This window comes from Haemaphysalis longicornis, unplaced genomic scaffold (genome assembly GCF_048455015.1).
Source record: "Haemaphysalis longicornis isolate Haplotype H1 unplaced genomic scaffold, Haemaphysalis longicornis Haplotype H1 scaffold_6, whole genome shotgun sequence".
NCBI classification, from domain to species: Eukaryota; Metazoa; Arthropoda; class Arachnida; order Ixodida; family Ixodidae; genus Haemaphysalis; species Haemaphysalis longicornis.
Window position 1 is genome coordinate 172,415,676 of NW_027526407.1, and position 19,128 is coordinate 172,434,803.

The 19,128-nt window shown below is 47.0% G+C and overlaps 1 protein-coding gene across 1 annotated transcript in view; it reads right to left on the reverse strand.

The window, feature by feature from the left end:
• LOC144141271 (lysosomal acid lipase/cholesteryl ester hydrolase-like) overlaps positions 1-16,142 on the reverse strand; it is a 61,880-nt gene extending 45,738 nt beyond the window's left edge. Inside the window, exons 1-3 of the mRNA XM_077672848.1 lie at positions 15,834-16,142; positions 13,507-13,705; positions 2,243-2,357 (exon numbers count right to left, since the gene is read on the reverse strand). Of these exons, the coding sequence (XP_077528974.1) occupies positions 2,243-2,357; positions 13,507-13,705; positions 15,834-15,947 (428 nt within the window). The 5' untranslated portion in view covers positions 15,948-16,142. The remainder of the gene's footprint in view (positions 1-2,242; positions 2,358-13,506; positions 13,706-15,833) is intronic.
• Positions 16,143-19,128: the final 2,986 nt, after the last annotated feature.

Here is a 19,128-nt window from a genome sequence, read left to right on the forward strand (position 1 = left end):
CAACGTCTCTCATTATGCTCAAAATTACGCCCTGCATTCCCTCGCGTGGAACCCAACGATGTGATTGAAACGCAATTCACGTTCACTACGCGTTTCACGCAATTCGACTAATCGACCCAACGGAAACACCCAACGGAACCCCCTTCAGCGTCGCATCACACCACGGTTCCCGCGAGGGGAGGTGGGCGTAATTTTTTTCTTCCCCCCGCTGCTCTAAATTCTCATCCGTATGACAGCTTCCCCGCGTACTAGCCTGTTCCCTGCTTTTCCTCCACCACCATTCCAGCCGCCTCGTCGTCACCTCTATGGCCTAAATCTGAGGCTCCCCCTCACGCCAAATGCCAAACCCCGCCAACGTCGCTTCCCCATCGCCCTACGGCGGTCGTATCTCTGTGCTGTCCCTGACAATGCGAACTAAAGTTTCCTGATCTGCCGCAGCATACACATGTTTCATCCTGCTGCCTGTAGATACACGTGAGTGCCCGGATTCTCAGGCACCCCACCCGTGCTTCAAACAGAAATGCACTGTCTGGCGTACTGCCATTAAAACTTGCTTCCTGATTTCTATTTTCTCTGCCCTGTAAGCTGCAGGGTTTTTTTTTTTGCTTTCATTTTCTCTGCCCACTTCACCGTCTCTGCTGCCTTTACCTGCTTTTTACCTGTTGTGTAAAGACCATTTTATTTTCTTGGTCCTGGGGGCTTCCATTTTATCAGTGGGCTGTGCAAGCGGCCCTATAATTGGCGCAATGGACAGATGTAACTGCGCATGCCCAACACAGCCCAGAACATGCTCTGATCTTATTTAAGATTAACAGATGAAAATATCTATACCCCACTTCCCCCTACCGACTGTTGTGAATACCCCGTTTGTGCACACCGCACTGTTCTGTATACCCCACTGTAAAAGGACCCTGCAACACTATTTTCAACTTTTTTTAATATATTACAACCTTGGAGAACGTAGTCATCCAACACACCCAGTACTTAGATTAGGGGGTCGCCAAGTACCTCAGCCAAAAATTACTGCTGTATGTCCATCAGATCACTTGTAAACTCACTGAGAAGAGTTTTCTCTCTTTCCCGGTTTCCGTTCTTCGACGGCTCGAATTACGTCACACAGGCCATGTACCAGCTTTTGGCCGGTTTTCCTTCAGTTGCAGCAATGAAAGCTTTTCGATAGCAACTTAAAAAAAATTACACCATCTCCCCGAAGGGAACTATGTGGTGATGCATAGCACGTTGACGAGCGGCATCCGGATCCGCTTGGCGACGTTGGCGTGCCGAAGCAGCTTCGCTTTCTCGCAGTGTGGGATCCGCTGCTCGACGTCGACGTTTCGAAGCGGCATCGCGTTGCCGAACGCCATCTGGATCCGCTGCTCGGCGTCGACGTTTGCGTTCTGAATCTCGAGCTCTCCTCTGCGCCTCGTCTTCACAGGTGCTCGCGGTTCTGGGAATGAGCTGGCTGGCGCTGGTTGACGGTGTGCCAGCCAGTTCGCTGACAGAATTGTTGGCGTCCATTCAGTTCATCGGACAAACAGCATCTGAGGGAGCGGCGCGAGGAGAGGAGGCGAGAAGGAGCACCGCGCGCTATTGCACAGCTGGCGGGGAGAGGGGTAGAGAACGAGCAGCGAGCGCGCTATCGCACAGCTGGCGTGGAGAGAGGGAGTGGAGGAGAGCGGCGTTATCGCACAGCTGGTGGGGAGAGGGATAGAGAGGCGAATGGACGCCGACGGACACCGCCCCGAGCAAGAGATGCTTTGCATCTAAAAGCCACAAAAACAAAGCAGAAATGGAAGGCATATCTGGTGCGACGAGCAAATCACGCAGTGCCGCTCCGTGCTAGCGATAACTATAGCTTTCGCAGTGACTCCAGACGTAAAAGAAAGAGTGAAAGGGCTATCGGAAGCGCTGCAGGGTCTCTTCAACATACCGAGCAAAACATCCCATAGCATCACTTTGCGGCGTTCACTGAAACCCCTGGATCGTAAGGCGCTGCCGTAACTGATGTCAGCAGGTGTGGACAGTTTTCACCGCTTGTGAGCGCCGTGTGCATTAAATAACATGACAGGCGCATGATGGTGCGATGAGAACGGGTCCTGATAATCCTTGTGAGTTACACGCTTGGACGTAAAGTTTAGAGTCCTCCAAATTTTAAATACACATTTTAAGCATCCGTGACGCCAAACATGGGAAAGAGGTATCAAGGTTTCCAGTAAAACTATCTTTCCGAGAGAAAACTTGCCTCCAATCCCAGAACTTGGGGTCGTTCGTTGACAGCGTCTTGTGAAAGTTAGACTCGGGTGCGCCTCTGTTGTTTATTAGCCACACGTCGAAACCAGCGTCGGCTAAAAGAAAACCTAAAACGAAAGAGAGCGTAAAGTGAGGTAATTAAATGGGACTGTGCAATCGTGAATTCTGAAGAACTGAGTCGGACAAATATATGCAGTTCGTTGCAATACCAACTTGCGCTCAAGACTCTAGCCAAACGTTTTAATAGAAAATACTTCGGCTTAGCTCGGCTAGCGCTTGACATGCCAAGCGAGAGCTTCGCTTAGCCTGGTTGAGTCCTGGTTTCACTTTGTTAACCTTTCGTTTAGCTGTAATTGCTACACTTCTTTATTACACGGGCTCATGAACTGAAACCCTTCCCGTTCCTGCGAGGTATAACGGGTAAATTAAATACATTGAAAATGGATGTTTGAATTTATAATAAAAAAAGGTAAAAAGGTATTTAAACAAGATAAAAAGATCTAGAAGTTATTATCGCGTTATTTGCCGCTAACTTTGTTTCTGCGTGTGTGTGAAATTGTGACTAAATATTTGAAGGGTTAGTATTGTTGACTATTAGCGTTAATTAGTATTGTCATTTCTTCTAAAATGTTTAATATTTTTACGTTTTATTAGCTCTGGTTTCCTTTTTAGGAGATAATTTCTGTGGATATTAAGACGTTGTTCTCTGTGTTTGCTTGTTATTGGGCAATCCTGCAAATACTGGTCGAAACTGCCTGCTGGTAGGTTACATTTACATATGTTATTATTTGTAACGGTAAACCTATGAAAATAAAACGGAAATCTACCGTGTCCAGTGAGAAACTGTGACGTGTAATAGTTTGTGTGAAAGTGGTCTAGAATTTTCGGAATATTCTTCATCCATTGGGATGTGTAGCTTTCATTTCCTTCTTGTTGCCACTCAACATTCCAATGTTGAGTGGCAGTGCTGAGCAATGTAATTGCAACACTATTCATCCAAAGCCTGGCTTTGTGTACGTTTGTTGTCCGGCTTTCGCAACGTCTCTCTGGGTGATCTCCGCGAGGTGGTGTGGCGCCGCTTTCCGAAAACGGCTCAAAGCCTCCGGCTCCTGCGCAAAGCTCACAGAAGACGACGCGGCCTCGCCCTCACTCATGGCAGAGCTCTCATGCACGCAGCCACTCACGTAGCCAAGTGCTGCGAACTAGCTGCCGAGAGCGCATGCGCCAAGCCGGCCGCGGCGGAGGCAGCGTGAACGCGGCCGTCGGCGGAGCTCGGCCCGCGACTCACACGGTGCGTTGCCAAGAATACGGCGCAGCTGCGGTCAAATGAAGGTCAAATTTACTGCGACGGTGAAACCGTTCGACGAGATTAGGAAAGCTTTCATCATCCTGTCTAAGCCCACTGCAGGACAAAGCCCTCTCCCACAGATCTCCGATCATCCCGGTCCTGTGCCAACTGCGACCAATTTATCCGCGCAAACTCCTTGATCTCATCTGCCCATCTAACTTTCTGCCGCCCCCCGCAACGCTTGCCTTCTCTAGGGATCCACTCTGCTACCCTCAATGACCAGCGGTTGTCTCGCCTTCTCAATACATGCGCTCCCCCTCCCATTCCTTCTTCCTAATTTCTACTAATATGTCCTTAACACGCCTTTGTTTCCTGTCCCACTCCGCTATATTTTGTCCCTTAATGTTACACCTATCATCTTCTGTTCCATTGGTCGCTGAGGCGTCCTCAATTTGAGTTGAACCCTCTTAGTGAGCCTCCAAATTTCTGCCCCGCAGGTGAGTACTGGTAAGATGCAGCTGTCATACACTTTCTTCTTCAGCGACAATGGTAGGCTGCCAATAATTATCAGAGAATGCCTGCCGAATGCACCCCACCTCATTCTTATCCTTCTGCTTATCTTTACCTCATGGTCAGGATCCGGCGTCACTACTTGGCCTAAGTAGATATATTGGCTTACCACTTCCACTGCCTCACCGCCTATCTCAAACCGCTGTGATCTCCCGAGGCTGTTGAGCATTACGTTAGGTCGCAGAAAACTGAAGTAATGCTTTGCTGTATTAAATGCTTTTAAGACCGCCAATTTTCCACACGCCATCTCTGAAGTAAAGCTCGACTGAATTCTTGGCAACATCTGCAGAAGTTTACGGGTATTGGAAAGTTTAAAGTTGGCGTTGGCTGCAGTGCGATTTTAAAGGCTGGGATTATAAAACAGGGCAGATATGGGAAATGTCAAGCTAGGCCTCATGTTTTTCACCTGTCTTATGTGCACATCGGTTCGTTTCTATAGCTACTTTAGTTGTACGCGTGTCAGAGTTGTGCAAAACACTTGTTCACAATAGTGTTGGGCCCCCAAAGGGCATCCTTTTTCCTCAGTAAGGCTGCCAAATGGGACATAGGGGCGTTGTTCACTTCAGTGTCCAGGTCATATGCGTCATCGTAGGACTTTGTGCAGGCAGTTTAAAAATTAGATATTATTCACAGAACTTACAGCTGACGCAAAGCAAAGAGCTGGTTCACGAACATAACTACGATTACCAGTGTGTTCTTCAAACTCGCTGTTGTTACACCGGAAGTTTCTTGGTGTCACTGATTGCGGTATTTTACCCGAAACGCGAAGCAGACAAGGCAATACTGCACAGTGGGAGGGCACATAATTATGGGGATACAAATTGGCCGCATATCGGCTCCTTTCGTTGCAAATGTCGTCAAAAGACGATAGTCTTTGTAGACATTTGCCAAGAAAGTGCCCCCCTTTGCTTTCCCGCTCACCTTCATGGTGTTCCTGCACCACCGCGCTCATCCCAAGGTACACACACTAAAGGTTTGCTCAAGGCGATTTGAATTCACCGCGTTCCATTGCTACAAACGGGGTTCCTCGATGCGAGCGCTGCAGTACGATGGAGACGCGCGTGAATCTTGGCGGCCGACTTCAAGGTTTAGGGAAACGCGTTGCCTTTCTCCCCGTGCGTGCCAAGCAGAACGTGAAACTTAGCTAGTGGATCCTTTCTTTTCTGTTGCCACGTGATTTCTCATATGCCGCCCGGAGGTGACGCGGGCAACAGCAGGCGGTACGCGTTGTTCTGCAGTAGATGTAGAACATCATTTGCTATTTAAAAAGCAAGCACCGGGGAATTTTTATTAAAGGAACACTGTAAATATCCCTTGTGTACTAATTTTCTGTCTTATATTTGCGTAATGTCTTGTTCTTGTTCAACAAAGTTGACAAGTATGAACATATAAACCGGGCTTAGACGTTCACATTTGGCTGTGAGAATATAAGACTATTGCGGAGTAAGCATTTTAATTTGGCCTGGTGGCTGAATCGAGTTACAGATAGACAGACAGACAGACAGACAGACAGACAGACAGACAGAGCAAAATTTCTGGGTTGAAGTAGCCCAAGAAAGACTATCGTCCATAAAAAACGGTTGCCGTGGTCGGCATTGCACCGGGGTACTGCGCGATACTAAGCCGACGTGTGTCCAACTGCGCGATCACCGCGCTTAATCGCAGGTCACAAACAAACGTGTTTCATTTTCTGCGCTCCTTTGTACTGAGTCCGGTTCAATGAACTTGTTTCGTGCAATTATTTGTCTTTGCCAACCAACCACGTAACCGTTAATAATTGGGGACTGTTGAGCAGTACAGCGCCGATCTGTATTTAAAGTTTATCTTGGTACTTGGCAGCAGCGAAAGGATTCTGTGGTCTCTGCCACGCGCTGCCTTCCATGAAAACACTCATTACAACACGTAATTAAGAGAATTCTGGTTTACGCAAATTTTAAATGCCAAGGGTTCAACACGCAGTAGCGAAATCTGATTGGTATTACGTTGTCCTACGCAAGATATGTTTAAATTATAAAACGTTACGCCCACCTCCCCTCGCGGGAACCCTCGTGTGATGCAACGCATCTCATGGGGGGTTCCATTGGCGTTTTCCATCGTATTGATTACGCTTATAGCTGGGATTCTCACGCGAAGGGGAGGTGGGCGTAATTTTCTATTTTCACCATACAATGCACATGCAGTACACGTATGATCAAGTACGGTCTTTATTGCAGACGAGAATGAGTGCCTTGTGGTCCGTAAAGTGCACAGTTAGGGGCTGCGAGAGAGTGCAAGCGTGACGCGGACGACCGTCGACTGAGACCGTCGGAGCGCGGCATGCCGCTTTATATTCACAGCGCCCGAAGGAGAGGAGAGCGCGGAGAGAGAGAGTACTGCACATGCGCAGCGCGCGCAGCGCCGTCCACCGGCGCCTAGCAACGGAGTGAGAGTGCGCTGCGCCAACCCGCAGCTGTTTGGGAGAGAGTGTTCGCTATAGGAGAGAGGAGAGGAGGAGAGGCGCAGCTGTGCGGACAACGCCGGGCAAACGCAGGAAGGACAGAGGGGCGAGCATGAGATGCGTTGCATCTGAAATTTTGTGCAGCTGAAGTAAGTGGCTCGCCGTTTTGAACCACAACAACGTTTCCAAAAAAGTCTGCTTTCATACCGGACGTAGGAAAGGAAAGGACTAAAACAAAAATAATTGTGTTTATAAACACGTAAAATACTTCCTTCAGACAAATCCGTCAAATTCCTACGCTCCACTCGCCAATCTCCCTGTTTTTTTTTTTCAAATTTAAGTGCTTTACACCACTTTACGTTATTTTACTGTAATTCGCGGGTGGCCGTTTCTAGCAGAGTACGTACTTTTTATGCGGCAGGGCGATGGAGCAGTTCAGCACATGCTATGTTCAGTTGATGATGCTGCAGTAGTCGAACTGTGCAAATGCAAGGACTGCTGTGCTATATTCAAATTGGGATAGTGTGTCGAAGTCGCCACGATTTAAAAATCGTCTTTATAGAGGCTATCACACATTAAATAGTGTTTCCTCACCGTGGTTAGGAAAACCGGTATTTACAATTTGCTCTATTCTTTGAACACGAAAACTGAAAGGCACACAGTGCCCTCAAACCTCTTTAAATTTTTTCTATTCTGAAAATTTTCCCCCCTTTCCAAAACAGTAGCCGAAATAATCGTCTTTCTTCCAGTAATATCGGCAGCCCTCCTGACATGAAGCATCCGTTCTTATCAGCCAACGCTGTGGTGCCCGTGTGCGTCCGCCGCACAGCTACAACCAGGAAACACCTTGTTTGACGGCTATTAACGAGAACGGCTATACGAGTGCACTCGTATAGAGCGTTCTTTTGCCGCAATTCAGGATACGAGCCCAGCATAAAAATTGAGGCAATCTTTCTAGATTCTTTGACAGTGAATATTATTATAATAATCCTTTATTCGGAAGTGGGGACTCAAGGTCTAGTCAGGTATGCGGAAGGCGGTAAAAAAAGGTTAGGGCGTCTACATCATCTTGTGTATCCCTGTGGTACTTGCGAAAGTCCACAGGGACATGACAATCTCTTTTGGGCGAGTCTGGCCTAGAGGATGTGATGCCCACTCCTGGAGGGTCTCGATGTTCGGTGGAGGATGACCCTGTCTCTCCCCCGCGAACCGCGAGCACTCCCACAGCATGTGCTGCATTGTCGGCCTCGTTGGCGCGTAACACGAGGAGCAGGTCACGAACGTCGTCTCCCTGGTGTTCTCTGAAGGTTCTGTGAAGTGTCTTGAGCCTCAGGAAACGTATGCCCGCCACTGTGCGAGCACGTCCTCCGTAAAACCAGCCTTGGCTCTTATTTTGTGTGCCAGGAATTTGGCCCCCCTGGGAAGTCCTCATGGCAGTGTGCGTGGGTCACTGACTAAAATCAATACAACATCGCATGCAAATGATGCCTCAAATGAACTAACCTAGCTCGTGACCAGGGAGAGTGTGAATAAAAACTCCCCCGCACTTCCCCGAGGGGGTGAGTGTGTAAGTGCGAATGCACGGTTGTTAATTTGTGGATTAAAGAGTCGAGGAGTAGAAAGAGTATGTACAGTATACGAAGCGCGCCAACGCTAGCAGTCACTGCGAGGAGAGAGGAGGAGGAGAGCAGCGCCCGCAGTTTACGGCGAGGAGAGAGGGGAGAGGAGGAGCGCACCGCCGCGAGGCCGCCGCGGCTGCCCGCGCGCCGGCCCGCGCTCACCGCCGGAGCGCCGTCGATGCGCGCGCCATCACGTGGCGCACTCCGTTACTACACGCGCGCGCCGTTGCTATGCACATGCTCCCCTCCGCTCCGCGCCGTTGCTAGGGGCGAGGAGGCGCGCGATAACACCTGTGCTGCGGACGGACGGTGGTCGACGGAATGCAGGGTCGCTTATAAAGTGCATTCGCACTTAAAAGTAATACAGGTTCAACTGGTTATAGAAAAGATTACCCCTAACGGCACTGTTTGTTATCCGGACCACTTGAAATGTCACGTTCATCTCCTCAATTCCTTACCAACTTGAATGACTTGCTTGCCAGTCATTTAGAGTCCTGTTGAAAAGTTTTTTCAACTCACCGAACGTTTTCAGTCAGTGAATATAAACCAAAAGCATAATCGCAGAGTGCTACCTTATTTTTTTGTGCAGAAAATTAGTTCGGCATTAAGGTATGTTTCTTGGTTGAGATCTCCAAGCTGCCCTTCATAATTGTGCTTGGTCGACTTTAATGGCGCAGAAAATATTTGCATATCAAGAAAAGTTGGCAGAAGTTTGGATGTTGTAATTTTCATTTTGCGTAGTTTATAGTGCACCACAGCTGTGCTTTCACAACATTTATCTGCCCGTCTATAAATGTCGGGCAGAGACCAAGCGCTACCTAATGTGATGTTAATCTTACTGTTTTTACGCTCATTGCTTTCTTCGTTTCGGTGCCCGCTTCCTTGTAGATTAAGCAGCTACAAATCACATACTGCCTCCAAGCGTTGCGCGCTACCAGCATCCTTGCACACAACATCAAGGCTTACACGTAAATGAGAACTTGAAGCGAAACTTCCATCACCAGCTGCAGAGAGGTTTATGATAAGTCATGAGACTTTCAAACGAACGCTCTTCGCCAGCGGTCTGGGGCCTGCTCGCATGAATGAGAGACAACGCGCTGAAGAGCGGCGGTTCTGTAGCTTCATCCGGGCCACATGCTCGTACAACTACAGTTCAGCCTCTCCCTCTATAGGCAAGAACGAGAAACGAGATTATACTTGATAACATATCATTAAACCTGAGTGCTCTCCCAAGTCGCAACGGCTTCGGCTACTGTTTCCGTTGCGGTAAACAGTCCCCCTGCGAGCCCTTTCAGTTACATTAAGCTGTCCCATCCCATCGCATCTGTATAACATGACAAAAAGATATGGTACTTCCTGGGATCTTCTTTTAGGCTAAGTCCGCCAGAAGTGATGCCAACTCCTCGCATTCGCTTCTCATGTCACGCGATGATCAACTAGTGCCAGGAGTTCCAACACGGTGTCCGGACACGATGTACCAAAATACAGTAATTCCTCGTTAATTCGATCTCCTCGCATGTCTCGAAAAATCGGCTCACTCGAAACTTTCCGCGGCACCGAACTATTTCGTATACGTCCCATGTATTTCTTACCCTTTATTTCTAAGTATTCTTGGGCCAAACTGCGGACATCTTGAAATCTTGAGTGAGAGTGGAACGAAAATTTCGCCACCGCAGACCGTTTCACAAGATTCGCGCGATGCTGCTGCGCCTAAGTCCTTCCATTTTTGACTCGTTTAACCGCACCTACCACAAAGCCGATGTTTTCCCCGAACCTAACATCTGAGCCTAGAGGCATATCAATTTCGTCAAGCAACCCTGTGGCACGCCATGTGCCCGTAGATATATTCACAGAGGTAGTGTGTGCTAGAAGACAGAGGTGTGTCGTGCGGGGAAAAACCCAATGAAGAGCGCGGGTCCCAGCCGGTGAACGTGTCTTGTATGTCTATTTTACTTTCAAACCTTTATGAAAAGCAAGACTGGAAGCTGCTGTTGAAGAGCTGGTAAGTAGTAGCACCTCTTTTGCAAAAAAAAAAAAAATCCAGATTTGATGGTAATTCGCGCAACTTTGCCTAACTCGAAAATTCGCTTAACTGGAAGTATTTCCCGGTTTTTACTCTACTGTAAAATGAGAATAGCATTTTCATTTGGTGCACGGCTCTTAGCTACCACATTGCTGCCTGGCCGTACATTGCTGTGGGAGTGGCCTGTGTGCCTGTCCTGGAAGGCCGCAAAGAACGCCTAACCCCGGCGTTACTTCTGGTTTCCCTATATCCAGCTAGAGCTCTTAAAGCGGCTACAAATTGTGAGTGGGAAGGAAAAGCATGTGCATATAGCGCTTGACTACTGCGCCTTCAAATATACCCGCTACGGGGTAATCAACGGCTAGTTGATCTTTAAATGTGTCACCAACTGCTTTGTGGTTTCCTTTGTCATTCCTTTCCTTTCTGTCATTCATTCTGTCTGTCATTCCTTTGACATGGTATATGTTTTGGCAGCCATTGGAATTTCAGGCATACAGCATACCAGTGCTCTTTTTTCAGGAGCTGCGAAGCCGTGGTTCGGCTTGACCGCGATGGTGGGATTGATATCTCGTCGCGCAGAAGCGGGCTTTTTGCTTACGAGTTGAGCGTAAATCTATGCCCTTTCGCTTCTCTTCCGTGGGTGGGGGAGCATCGCAATGGGCCCACCACTACGCCAGCGGCCGGCTGTTAGGAACGTGATCCCTCATGGTGACTCCGCAAACTCTCTGAAGCCCTCGTCGGTTCTCCCTCGGTTAAGAGCGCTCGGCCCAGTGGTGGCAGGTATTCGCCTAGTGACGCATCGATTTAGAGCTCCGCGTATTTCGCCTCCCTAACGAAATTTTCCCAGCGAAGAGAACGTCCAAGCAAAAATGCCGAGAACGCCGACGCAGTAGTGGTGCCAAAAGGCGTCGACAAATCAGCCGCAACACAAGAAGAGTTTTTGCTATGGAGAAACGGCATTACCGACAGACCCAGCGCTATGTTCTCACGAAGTAGCGCAACTTCGCCATGTGTGCATTTCAAAATCAGGTGGCCTAAGTATTGCCAGCTCTTTACCAGTCGTAATAGTGCTCCCCTTCAAAAGCGCGGCTAATTTCCGTTGTTAAATCTTTCCTCAACCGAATCTCCGCTGTGGTTCGTCATCACGTCCATGATCAGCTTCCAATGTTTTTGCTATAAAGGGATTTTAAAGTTAAATTTTGTGAAAACTTCTATAAACCTTTTAGGCATGCAGGCTAGAGGCACAACCGGTGATCTAGAAAAGTGGCATTTCAAGTATTACATTTAAAACATAATGTCGCACCTCTTCACTTTTTGCTATTAGGATTTCTGTTTTATTTTGTGTAGTTTTTACTTCTCCTCATGTCGTTTTCTTCAAAAATTAGTCTCTATTTTGCAGTTATGACTACTACATATTAACCTCGCCAAAAAGGCAATTTGTGCAGATACGAGGCATTTCCAGTTTGCTGTGTATTATTGTTTTTTTTACAATCCAAATTACTTGACATGGGTTCCTTATTTTTGTCCTAATCGCGCGAGGGCGGTACATATTACATTTATTCTCGTTTGTTCATTTTTACTTCTTTCTTCGGTGTTCTGAGGGGTTTCTTACAAATAAATTTATGTACGCTATTAGAACCAGCAAATCTGTCAACTTTACTGATACCCGTTTTCCGGAAATACAAGGCATTAAACGGTATGTGCCTTACAATACGCTGTAAAGGCTGCCGCATTAAAATACGGCTGTATATGTTGTCACTCGCTGAAAACCCCCGGCTCACGAAGCTGGAGCGCCATTGACTTTCCCACCGGCATCAGCCCTATAGTGTGAACCACCCGCTGAGCACTACTCGTTATAGTTATATATTTAAATAGATTTCACGCTTTCCAGTCGGGCAGAACTGGCTTACTTCATTTCTACATCGGTTTCAATCAAGTATAAAGTGTTTGTTTAGAACGTTGCTACGTGCACCTATACAATTGTCGGGAAGAGTGAACGCGTCAGGTGCCCTCTGCCTAAAGTGGCCACGAAAAAGGAATAAAACCTTCTTCACTTTGAAAAAACTTGTTTTTTGTGACTTACTCACCCGTAGACCCGATTCGTAGAGGTTTCTATCCGGAAAACGCAATAACTACAAAAAACGACTGACATTTTGCGCTCCATAATATCAGGAGTACTGCAATTAAGCAAACCAGAAAAAGTGGTTATCAATGTCCCAGCTGCACGTTAGCATCCAAATGACACGATATGTCTCAGTACAATCACCCAGCTACGCTAGATGGCCATGGCTTTATTCGACAGCTGCTAGTTGCACAGAGAAGATAGTTGACGCTAGAGTCATGGCACCAAACTGACTGGGGTGTCGCAACGCGACATTTGCTTTCTTTTCTACCCAGGTTATTTTTTTTACACGACTGTGTTTTATTCTGGGATCCACCAAGATCTCACTGACGTGATATCCGTCACGAATATGAAATCACCAGAACATGTGTTACTGACACGGCGGCGCCAGGATTCGAGCCGGGGACTCCATCGCCGTAACGGGAGGTGATGGACGCTTTACCGACTGCGCCTTGAGCTGAAACGCAGGCAGTTATATGAACGCGCCATATAGCCTTTTTGTAACGTGCTCCATCTAGGTAGTGGTGCCGTCTAAAGGGGGTGGGGGGACGAAGTAGGGCATCACGATACTAATGGGCACCGACAGTAGGCGCCAGCTGAGCTCGCAAATCAACCGTCTGCCGTACAGTCCACGGAACAGGAACCAACAGGTCGTCGCTCGCCAAGCACACCGACAAGACAGTCCCGCGAATCATTATCTTTCGCTGCAGCGGACCATGAGTTCACCAAACAATTCGCTGGCAACCCGTTTGGTTTCGTTCGCATTGTTTGCGAGCAGCGTGTGGTTTCCTAGGGGTGTACGCTGTGTACGGGCGCGTGCAATCTAGTGTCTGATGTTTATGCGTCTGACGGTGTGTTACTGACGAAATATAAATAGCGATGTGCAAGTTCATATCAATGCAGAATAAACATTGAACTGATGATGTGGACGTACATTTCACTTTCGTGTTTTACCGATTCCTATGAAAGAGGGATCAACCACATTATTTTTAATTTTGCGCTAAAATGTGTTTCATTGTTATCGGGACAAACCAGCCTGCTTAATGAACCAGACTCGACTGTCTTTAGGGCTTTTTAAGAACCTTATCGCATGCAACATTACAGTTGTCGATAATCATAGAGATGTGAAGCACGCTTTGCTTAAGTGCAATTGTCTCGCACGTCCATAGGCTCAAACACAAAGTTCTGTCCTCTTACCTGGACTCTGCGAAGGATAGTTGGCGACCCAGCATCCGGCGTTCATAGCGATGCCGTGTACCACGAGCACCGGCGGGCGCCTGCCAGTCGTGTTTGAATCTTTCGATCCTGCTATCCTGTCCAGTTCCAGAATATAGCCATCCTGGGTGGTTATCTTATAGGTCTCTACCTTGTGGCCAAATCTGCCCATCAGAGAAGCCTGCGGGAAGACATGTCCGAGATGTCATTATTCACCTTTCCTGTAAAAATTGTTCGTTTTTTATTTATAGGGAATATCCCAACCAACGCATTGTGATCTGCCTAAGTAGGCCGAAATGTTGCCTAGGAGACACGCGTATTTGTCGTGTTTTAAAATAAATTTCTTCGCACACCAAAGGGACATTGATATATCGTAACTTTAAGTCTGGCTTAGCGCTGTTTACTTAAAAATATTTCAACCGAGGGGTGACCTACAGTCTGCGAACTATACCTCAGTGGGACCTAGATCCTGAATAAACCATAGCATTGAGACATTAGCAAATCAAAACATTCTTCATTAGCACATGTCCCTCTGTGTCGGAACCAGCCCACTTAGGCAAAATGGTGCACCATTAGAGAAAGTTAAATGAAAACTGTTTATTAAAATTACTGCGAATGCCGTTGACTCAACGAAATCTTACTGTTACTACTGATGATGTGATTTATTTCTTCTGTGCATGGCCCTAATTTTCCAATATTGTTCACCTACCGAGAGATGTACTGCATACGTGTCTGTGTATTCACTAGCATTGCTGTTAAGACTTAATTTATCGTGTTTATTCGCAATATACGTATATGCACAGCTATACTATGCGGAAACGGGAGGCGTAGGCCCCGTCAGAACACGTTTGTATCTCATTTTGCCTTGCCTCGTTGGCATACATCTCCAACTAAACATTTGACTCAATTTGGTTTTATGTCATGTGAGCAAGCCAGGTTCGAAACGAATTTCTTCAGCCCAACAACTCCCCAACGAAATACAATGCTTCAGGGATGCCGAGAAAGGATGGATCAAATGTTAAAATTTGAAGTTAATAGCCATCTCACGTGCGTCCGTGCATCTGTATGGGTAAACGTTCCTAAAATTATTTTCACTTTTGTCACGCCTACAGTTCATTTCGTAACAGAAAAATTCAATTCGTTAACGTTAGCCGTTCCACCCAGTCGGCGACTGTAAGCTGCGTTTAAAACTTTTGTCACGACAAGGGAAGGTGAGTGTGCGCTTTTCAATGCCGTGTTCCTATGAATGACAGCCATGTTGAGAATCGAACGCGGTCAAGAGCCTTTCTATACTTTATGATAATGGCCGGCGCACTCCGCATGCCTATCAAATGGGTTTCTTTTCATCTGTCAGCCGTGCGAAGGTCCCGTGACTGTGAAGCTCTCGTAGGACTAATAAATGAACGTTATTTTCTGTAAAGGCATGCAATACCTCTATGGGGCATTCACTGCTTATAATGAGTCGTTTTTCAAAAAAATATTTCAAAGACTTGAAAAGATTTCCCCAAGTTAAAAAAATAAATTACTACTGCTCTCCGTATTAAATAAATACTTAAAATACCCTTTCACTAGTTACGTTCCGTATAGTAAAAGACGGCAGTATTTATTGCAAGAATCATGCTCTTGCCCCCGCTGGGAGAAAAAAGTAGGGTTCCGTGCGAAGCAAGAACAGGGAGGAAGTGAGCGTCTTAGTCTATGTACAATTTCGTTAAATCCTGACAGATACTTAGCACAAAACATTGTCCGAAAGTAATTATACAAAATTATTCATTTGCTGTTCTTCATTGGTACAGAGTCGTGATATCGCACGAAATAACACAACTCAATTATAATCACTGCAACCTGATCCAACATGTTACGTAGTTACGTATCCTCGCCGAGCTAAGTTACATTAACATCAAGCGAAAACCCTTTACGACTTCAATAATTATTCTTTGACCGCAATAACGTACTTATTTGCTCAACCGTAAGGCACCATGCAGCGGTTCATGGTCGAAAGGCGACAGGTATGGTCGCTAAGGCGTCGCGCTGCCGAGCACGAGGTCGCGGGTTCGATTCCCGGCCGCGGCGGCCGCTTTTCTGATGGAGGCGAAAAGCAAAAACGCCCGTGTGTACGAGATTTCGGCGCACGTTAAAGATCCCCAGGTGGTCAAAATTAATCCGGAGCCCTCCACTACGGCGCGCCTCATCGCCTGCGTTGCGTCGGCGCGTTAAACACTACAATCAATCAATCAATATGCAATCCTCAAGCAGCAATTTTAAAATAAACACTTCAAAAATAAAGGAGTAAGGAAATTGTCTGAATATACCGGAGCTCGCTTAGCGTCTGCGGTAACCTCCGAATCTTCAGCGGCGATTCCTTGCAACGATGTGATAATCGAAAGACTTGCGATGAAGAACATTGTGAATACCATCCTGACCATTATCTCGGCCCGAGTGACTTCTCACAGCAACGCAACGAAACCCCGAACGTTTTCCAGTACGCTCTGGCTGCTTACTCACGGATAAACAGCCCAATACCCGGTGCGGTGGGAGGCGCTCTTTTTTTGTGCTCTCTGACCGTGCGACCGTAAACACCTGTATGAACCCCGCACTGCGACAAATGTAGGTCATTTATCATCGATTGATGTTAAACAGGGGCTGAGAGCTTAGCAAAACAGCGCCCTCTGCTGTCAGCACAGGTGCTTGCCGTTGTGCAGTCACCTCCACAGCCGAACATGCACGGGTAATCCAAACAGCAGCGCGACCAGGTGCGTCGACGTTCGTACGTGTCATGTTAGAAGTGGCGCATGAAGTCACCCACTCTGGAAGTAAAATAGCGGGATTTTGTCTCTGACTTTAGTTAGAAACTTTATTTTGTTCGTTTTCTTTGCCACGTGCCAGAGAAGGTTATTTACAACTACACTCGAAGAAAAATGAAAGCAGTAAACCATATTCGACCACTGGTATTACGCCAGCCGAGATTAGCTTGGCTCGTAGTCTTGACGTCGCATGCTTGTGCGCGTGGCCAGTGTTTTAGGGATGTCTTCTGATGAAGTCGCCAGATTTTTGGCGCATCGGCTGTAGCATTCCGCTCACAGTTGCACAAAAAAATCGAAAAAAGAACGTGGTATATATTTTTTTGTTTTTTGGCCTTTTTCAAAGTTTTCTTCGTTTTCACCAATACCGGTACACTTGTGCAAAGGAAGCAAGCACGCGACATAACGCAATATCTATCAAAAACGTTTTCAAGCAGAATTAAGGCCAATTTTCGCTGCAGGGCATTTGCTATAGCTGCCGAAAAACCGCTAACGTACATGAGTGTCGATCTGTTGCGGCCGTACATTTTTTTAGGCTAACTTCAGTATTTACCTCTCCCCGCACTGCGTGTGGGAGCATTCATACCCTAAGCAAAGTCCACTTTTGCCAGCAATCACGCAAAGCTCACAGGACCTTTATTCAGGCATAACCTTTCTTCTAATCTCGAGACCACACGATTGGCGCCGAGGGTTAAGGGCATGGAGCCAGAACAGGCCCGACAGAAAAAACGGTGTAGAATCCTTAAGAAGGCCACCACCATGATATCCAATTAGCACACGACACCGCAGCACGACATCAAAACGCCCAGCCACACAACAGTTGAATATCAGAGCCGCACCACTATAAAAAAGCACAGCGTCAGAATCGCATGTGAAATGCCATGGCACCAACCTGCAGTATCGTCTCCAACTTTTGGGATCTGCACAGGGATCTCTGCACTACAGCTTTCATCGCTTCAGCGTCCGTCATTGCGGGCTCTAATTCTAACCCTGAACGAGAGTACATTTGTGCAAATAAAACGAAATGTCCATTATTAGCCTGCCGCCGCCCAGTTTTCTTTTGGTTATTTTTTTACTCGATAGGCTAGTAGAGATGAAATCATCTTTCGGACGCAGTTTGAAACACACGGTTAAGTAATGCAAGTTGTCCTAGTTTGATACACTCTCTGACAAGTTTTATTCCTGACATCTAAATTCAGTTGTACACAAACAACAATGTCACCTTTGTACTGTAGTCTTTCTTCCAGGGGCACTGCATTGCGAACACATTTTATTGGGCAGCCCCGTAAGAAGCATGTAGATACCGTGCAGCTCTTTGATGAAATTTACATTGCTATTGAAAGTTCAGTGCGTCTCCCTGCTGGCTTAATTACTTGCACTATTTCGACGCTCGGGCCACGGAAAGAGAGCGGTTTCCAAGTCCTGAGCACAGCCCCACTTGGTAAATTGTCAGCGCTGCATGCGTTTTTGTTTTTGTAGGATACTATTTAAATGCTGAATGAGGCTGTAAATTAAAAGCTGCAGGCAATTTTATCCGCGTTCTCAGCAACTGCTGAGTCACAAATGATGTAAATGCTTCGAAAAGTCCCGCCCGTAATTTTTTTCCACGGGCCGCTTGCAGCTTTACGCTTAGATGCCTTTCATTATTGATGTGTACATGAAATGGCGGAATGAGTTAGGTGAGTATAGCGCGCAGCACTGACTCCCTAAGATAAGGTCTAGTTGAGCAACTTAGCCGTGCAAAGCAGAGCCTCTGCAAAATGAGCAAGGGCTATTCCACTCGGTGAATGTTGATGACCGGCGAGGCTGAGGTAACGCCAAGTGCAAACGTCGGTACGAACTCGGCGTGACGATACCTTTGTCCTGCTACTTACGTTGCGTTTGTCGAATGACCCCAGACTTTATTATAGCACGTGAGCTGTACTACTGTGAAAATTGAAAGCGACAATAACGCCATCTTTGCGGCGCCGATGTCACGTGCTCGAACGGCAGGGCTGGTTTCTGCACCGAATCACTCCTCATTCGGCAGCAACCGCCTGTAAGCAAGCGAGCATGCAAAGAAAAAAATCATGGAAGCCTGCACGCATGCGCAAGGATTGAATGGCGAAGCTGCTGTAGGTGAGCATGGCCTAGCCCACAGTTAAGTTTCAATATCATTGTTTATTCGCAGTTGCGGTGCTAGCAATCGTCGTCATATGCATCGAAGAGGTCGTAGACTGAACTGATATTTAATTATGTTCCAACCAATACATACACCAAAACCCGACGTTTCGAAGCCGGCTCGGCTTCCTCTTCAGGGGTGACTGGAGCCACGCTGGAGTCTTATGCTCTTTAAGTTTTGCTGGCCCCACACAAAGCCCTTCGCTGCTGCACGTAAAAGTGAAAGGGCTCGGCACAGGGAAATGTGAAAGGGCTCGGTACTGGGGTGATGTGAAGTACACGATCGGTTGAAGGGGGACGCCAGGTTTGTGGATCTTCGGTAATCCGTAGAAACTAGGTGCGGAGCCGTTCCGCACCTAGTTTCTACAGATTACCGAAGATTGCGAAATCTTACATACCGCATGATTGTAATTCACACATCTACTGAGCGTTAACTAAAGCTTACTTTTAACAAAAGTGTGGCTAACACATTCGATAAGGTGACAGCTAACAAATTATTCAGTGTGACCAAATATTCTAATTTATTGGTAGTATTTATGTGTCTGCTGTAGAACTTTTCTGTTTTGTTACAAATATAAAGAATGTACGCCATTGGTATTAAGTGCTGGTGTTTTAACGCGCCAGTACGCAGGCCTAATTTAAGGCT